The sequence below is a fragment of the Phyllobates terribilis genome, unplaced genomic scaffold (assembly GCF_046119375.1).
Source record: "Phyllobates terribilis strain yellow unplaced genomic scaffold, ASM4611937v1 Scaffold_6829__1_contigs__length_41660, whole genome shotgun sequence".
Taxonomy (NCBI): Eukaryota; Metazoa; Chordata; class Amphibia; order Anura; family Dendrobatidae; genus Phyllobates; species Phyllobates terribilis.
Genome location: NW_027369571.1, coordinates 33,818 through 40,672, shown reverse-complemented (window position 1 = coordinate 40,672; position 6,855 = coordinate 33,818). Strand labels below are relative to the sequence as shown.

Below are 6,855 nucleotides of genomic sequence, written 5' to 3'. Positions count from 1 at the left end.
CATTGCTGCTGTTATTTCAATTTTGTTTTCATTTCTAGATTTCTTGATCAACATTTCTTATCTCTACATAAGTATTACAACACAGTCTTGATATTCTTTCAGCAATCTTGTTTCTTCTTTTGTACTTGTTATATCTCAGTAGAAGAGCTTGTGATCTATCTCTACCACTACAACTACCAGTCTCAATGACTAATTCTAGTCAAGCTTCCACATTTACTACAACAATAAGAATCTGAAGTAAAATTAGTAGAAAAACTGTCTTCAACAATTCACCTTACAAAGATTAAGATCTATCAAGCATTCATACTTACAATTCCAATACTCGTTTTAGTAATCTTGTTTCTTCTTTTTTTTACTTGTTCTATCAAAAGAGAAGAGTTTCTGATCTATCTTTACCACCACAACTAACAATCAGAATGACTAATTCCAATCAAGCTTCCACATATACTACAATAGTAAGATCCTGAAGTCAAGTTTTATTAAATTTTATGTCATCAACAATTCACCTAACAGAAGTAAAGCCTGAACAAATTCAATGTTTGACTTAATCGAAGTAAGTATAACAGCTTGCTATACCATCAATCTTAATCTCTAATTCATTATACTGCAAACAAAATTTGGTTTTACCGACTTTTGTGTTCTCCATGAATGATCAACATTTAGTTTTGCTGGTTTTAATCATGTCCCTTATGTAATCATAGCTATGGAATAGTACACATAATACACTTAGTTAAAATCATAAACAACATATTACATCGATCAACATGTATTACAACACCACAATAAGCATGTATTTCACTAATAATGGATGAGTGCATATGGGATGAATTCGCAGGCTATTCAATGGCGTATTGAAATTTGGAGGAGAGTTTTGGAGGCGAATCTACAAAGTATTTAGGAGGAGAATTTATTCTATGACCAAGAAATTTTATAGTTTGTAATGATGACCAAAAAGTGTAGCGGAGTGTTGGGCTGGTATTAGGCCCAGTAAAAATCCTTATTATGTCAGCCCAAAATAAAGATTGTATTTATAATAAAAGAGTGCAGACATTGACCGATTCATTTCTAATTCTCTATTTATGTGATTATTGAATCCCAACTTAATGAACAAAGGGAGGAAGTCGATCTTGTTGGTAAGGTACCATTGACTAAACTAAACAACGAAAGAATATAGATTTCACGAATGGGAACGACTCCCCTTCTCCTCGTTCTACCGTCCAAAACAATGTCATAGCCCGTTGCAGAAGTCCCCCCAAAATCCATCTTTGTTTATGCTACTAACTCTCAGTTTGGTCCTATTTCTGGTTCATTCAGTACCAAATGCTTGGCAATCCTTGGTAGAGCTTATTTATGATTTCATGCTGAACCCTGTAAACGAACAAATAGGTGGTCTTTCCAAAAATGTTAAACAAAAGTTTTCTCCTTGCATCTTGGTAAGTTTTAATTTTTTGTTATTTCATAATCTCCAGCCTAAGCCGCGGTGGACGGAGCGGAAGCGAGAATGTCGGCTTGAGTAACGAAAACATTGGTAGAATCCAATGCCCCACAGTTCAATGTGGAGAGCTCGCAAAGTATGATCATTTTCAGAATTCTAAGTTAAGGTTCTTCCCGAACTCTTTGAAAGGGGCCTTTACCTGCTATCTCACTCTGCCGTAAAAGTCTATCTTTACCTGGAAATGAAGAGGAACTTGGCGAGCCTGGGCATCTCGTTATAGTCCCAAGAAAAAACATCTTTGAACTCAGTTAGCTGCCCTCGAGGACGTGTACAAGAGGGTCTTTTCCAGTTCCTATCAACATGGTCAAAAGAGCTTACCACGACCATTAGGAAGAAGGATGAAGATCGACATCGGAGGTGGCCCAAACCTAAGAAAAAAAGTATTTTGAGTAATTTTATGTAATTTAATTTTGTCACTAAATATATGATTTGTATTAAAATTTTAGATTAGTTACCTTATTTGTGAAAATTAATATATATAAGTGAAGGAGCATCAAACATGAATTAATGGATCATTTAGCATTTTTGAGAAAGACATCCTTTATAGTAGTCATTATTAGGTATTTAGTGTGATTATTTGTTTATCTATTATTATTTGTTTTTTTAACATTCATTAGTAGTCATTAATAAGTATTAAGTGTTTTTAGGGATACTCAATTTTATAGAGTGTAAGGCTATTTAAATCACATGGAGTTGAAGAAATTATAATGGTTTCAACACCAACTATATCAAGTCCACGTGGAGCATTTACTGCGGGGAAAATATGCCAATCTTTTAGTATACTAGAAGGTTATGGCCCGTGCGTGAAGACTCGAATATAGATTGTAATTCGTCCTTATTATATATTTTCTGTAACGTACCATTAATAATTTCCTATGTGATGTTACTATTTTTGTTGTTAGCATGAGGAGTCGAGTGTAGATGATAATTCGTTCCTACTATAATTTTTTCTGTAGTGTGTCATGAATACATCTTCTGTGTGATATTATTATTATACTTTTTTTATTTCTTACTAATAAATTATTATTTTTTATCTCTATAAAATTTTAGTTTTGCAATAAATGATCTAGATCTACGTACTCCCTCATTTATAGAGTTGTTTTTTAATTGTAGAAACTGAATTATATTATAACCATATATTTTCTATAAAAAATAATAACACAATATAATATACTATATGAATATTATTAGTCTGGTTTAGTCGAGCTATATTTTGAACAATCCAATAACCATATCTAATTGAGTCCAAGAAAATGAATTCTATAAAGAATAATAATACAATAAAAATACTATATGAATATTAGTAGTGTGGTTTTAGTCGAGCTACATCTCGAACAATCCATTATCTCTATCTAATTGAGCCCATGAAAATGATAATCATTTAGTTTTTACATAATATAAGAGGGTTTATATAAGTAACTCAAAATAATTAATTGTGCATTTAGTGTTTTTCTCATATGTAATTAATGGATATTAAGGGGATTGTTTAGTATTTTTGGAATGTCTCGTTGAATTGATCAAAATCAATTTCAAGAAACAGCCACATAAATACGTCGTTGAATTGACCAAAATTAATTCATGAAACCGCCAAATAAATGTCTCTTTGAATTGCTCAAAATCAATTCACGAAACTGCCACATCAATACGTCGTTGAATTGATCAGAATCAATTAACAAAACCGCCATATTAATGTGTCATTGAACCAATAATCAACTCATATAAATATCAAATATTTATACAATAAAACTAACTCATTATAGGCAAATAATATCTAATATGAATGATTTTTGTTAAAATCTAATACTTGTACCCAGAGATATAAGTAAATAGAAAATATAATTAAATAAATAATTAAATCTAATTGATACCTATCTCAAAAAATTAGATCAACCAAGTAAATTTTGTACGAAGATTAACATTGAGGCAAAGAAAGAAAGACATTAATGAAGGTAAGTTCTTGTGCAAGTCAATGTCATGCTATATATGGCATCAAACAGTTGGGTATAAGCAAGTTCTGGCATTTCATAGTGTCAAACACAACAACACTACACTTACTTTAAAATTTGAAATCTTTCAGTGTCCTTTCATCGAGCGGGTTCTATGCATCCAAAAATGGATTGTTTGTAATCTGAACATACTTGCTTTGTTCAATTCCTTTTTTTATCGAACTGCTTTGTTTTGTTCAATTCCTTTGAAAAGTGTAAAGACAAATAGAAAAAGAAATTCACATTAGGTTTTAAGTATTGGCCAACGGCTTACCTGATCACATATATGCACCCTCCTTTGCCAGATATTAAATAAATTATGGCAACGGCTTACCTGATCACATATATGCACCCTCCTTTGCCACATATTAAATAAATTATGGTTGTACATGATCTCAGGTGATTGAGGTTGATTATAAAAGATCCACCAGATTACGTATGTAGATATATAAGAAGTCAAATGCAAAGAATACAAAACTACTAACAGTCAAATATATGGTCTATACATAGATAGGTTAGCCATCACATTAAAAGACAATTAACATTACAATACCATTTCTGCAACTTGACGTAGTTGATGGTGGGCGTTTAGAAGAAACGACGTCGTGGTCTCGCCGCCATGGAAAATGGTGTATTCTTGGGAGTGAGAGCACAAATTCAGTAGAAATATGAGAAAAGAAAGAGATATGTCAAAAAATGCGCAGAGATGTATATAATTCGGGGGAAGAGAAAGAGGTAAAGGGAGGTGGAGGGATTGTAACATTGAATGGAACCAAAAATAAATTTGTAACCTCCATCGTGTAATAAAAGAGAGTTTCAATATAGTAGTTTTGAATTCGTAACAACCGATTAGGGGTACATAGATTGAAGGAGTCATTAATCTAAGAGTGTATTCAATGGTAAAAGGAATTTGGAATCCTATCCATTCAATGGGTATTAGCTAGTCACATTTGGTGTTTTTTGCAACACCTAAAATTATAGTATATAGGATATGGATAATATAGATTAGGAGGATTACACTACTAAAAAAAATAAGTTGTAGCGACGCTTATCTAACGGCGCTTTTGTAAAAAGTGCTCACACGTAGAAATCTAAATAATTTAAAGACTTTAGAAAAGTGCTGGAAAGGTTAAATTTGGAAAAATAATAAAAAGGTGGACTGAGATGCGGATTGAAGCGAAATTGTGTAGAAAGGGTTGAAATTGGGGAATTGCCTCTTTGTTGAGCAAGAAGCGAATCGACTGGTTTCCTAGTTCCAGCGGAAGAAACATGGATGTGCGGCGGAGAAGATTCATCGGCCTTGGCTACGTCATCGACATCCGCGGCCACAGAGGAGGAGATAAATCTGGCGGTGAAATGGAGTGGGAAGAAGTACACTGTCCGAGTGTGTGGCGACGACTCCATTGGCGAGCTGAAGCTTCGCATCTGCCAGCTCACAAATGTACTCCCCAAGCGCCAGATGTTGGTGTTTGTGGGTTGTGATAATCCTGGACTCTTCTCAGATTGTGTACGAATCACTTTCCGAACAAGATTATTCGACCCTATTACACTGCCCGGGTTGCACGAATACCTTGCGGGGATAATCCTGAGAAGGAACAATCTTGTTGAGGCAATATCAACTTCGATCAGAAAAGTAGAGAAGTGGTATCTGTTTTTCGTATATTATATTGAGAACCGAATCCCTCTTCTATAATGAGATCACCAATGAAACAGAATGGCAGTTGGGCGGTTACATAACCGAATCTGGCGGTTGGACGGTTACACAACCACTTTATGGTTGATAAGCCACAAATCACAGATACTACTCGTCGAGCATCTCCATAAGCTGCTCGTCGAGTATCTGTCGACGGCCAAAGAGATACGAAGATCAGATAGACTCTGGGACGGACTATCTGCTCGTCGAGTATCTCTCCAAGCTGCTCGTCGAGTATCTGTCGACGGCCAAAGAGATACAAAGATCAGATAGACTCTGGGACGGACTATCTGCTCGTCGAGTATCTCCCAAACTGCTCGTCGAGGATCTGTCTACGTTGATCCGGCCTATCCAGCGTAGGTCCTACTCGTCGAGTATCTTTCCACGCTGCTCGTCGAGGCCCCTTGGACCCCGCAAGGGGCGCTGCCCCTTGACCCCGCGAGGGGGCACAGCCCCCTCGACCCCTGCTTCAAAATTGTGGTCGATGAACCGTTAGCTCAACAAACGTGCACTCCGCACTTACCCAAACCTGTTTCCGAGCCTAACGATAAATCGCATCAGTCTCTAGTAAATCACATTACTACTAAAATGCATTGATGACACTAAAATCACCAACACCAGAAGCTTCTCTACCCCAAAATCCTCACCTCCAAGCTCTTTGATGATTCTACTCTCCTCTCTGACCTCTCTTTCAAGCCTTCTCTCAAGATGACCATGATTGGGTGCGATACTCCTACTCCTCTTTACTTGACCTCATTATTTTCTCTCAAACATAATTTCTGCAATGCTTTTCAAATCGAATTTTAGTTGCTTGTATCATGACATAGTCAATTGTTGTTTTATACTTCTGAAGTAACCTAGGTAATAGATTCCTTCTGAATTTTGTTAAATTGGGAGGTGTGTTTTCTACTTCTTCTGAATTTTGGCGATTAAGAGTTCTGGCTTTGTAGTACAGGTGCAACATTAATTAGCCGTTTAAATATATTAATGAGATATTGATGGGATTGATTTTGGTGTGGGGCACAAAGAAAACTTCCGTTATTATATATGTTTAGTGCTTAAAATCTGATTGTTGCAAGTTTAAACTTGTGATCAGATTCTGTTATCCTATATTCTTCCTATATGGATGACAAACTCTACATGTATATCCATCTGACAGCACAGCTGAGGATGATATAATTATTGATCAAATAGATGATCCTGAGATTGTGGATGATTTTGAACTGGGACAAGATGAAGCTGTTGAGATTAAGGACAATGAGGTTAACAAACAAAGCTGAACTTTTTGTATAGCCCCAACTTTTTTTGATTGACTCACTTTTTTTTGGGTATAATAGTTTCATTGTAGTTCTTTTATACAAGTGATTAAGTTTCAACCCATATGATAAATTGAATGTTATTTATGTTTTTTTTTCTTGTGCAGAAATTGGCTCTACAAAGTTCTTCCGGCTTGATGATTCTAAGGTCTTATCCTGGCTATGCCAAAAGGTCTGTATGAAATTTACTCATATCTATATATGTATACCAGTTCAGATGTGTGCTTTCTTTACTTGGCTAGTTGCACTTTCACATAGCTGTGAATTGATAACTACAGTATGTTTGTAAGTTAAGTGCGTCTGCTGGACAATTGAAATAGTATTTCAGATTGTATATTGACAGATGGATTTACAGGAAGAAATGCT

At 35.3% G+C, this 6,855-nt stretch overlaps 1 protein-coding gene across 1 annotated transcript; it reads left to right on the top strand.

Moving 5' to 3' along the window:
- The first annotated feature begins 4,753 nt into the window (after window positions 1-4,753).
- On the top strand, window positions 4,754-6,453 carry LOC141251293 (uncharacterized). Its single transcript, XM_073670282.1, has 3 exons — window positions 4,754-4,945; window positions 5,795-5,895; window positions 6,333-6,453. Exons 1-3 carry the CDS (start codon window positions 4,754-4,756, stop codon window positions 6,451-6,453), a joined length of 414 nt encoding a protein of 137 aa, XP_073526383.1.
- Window positions 6,454-6,855: the final 402 nt, after the last annotated feature.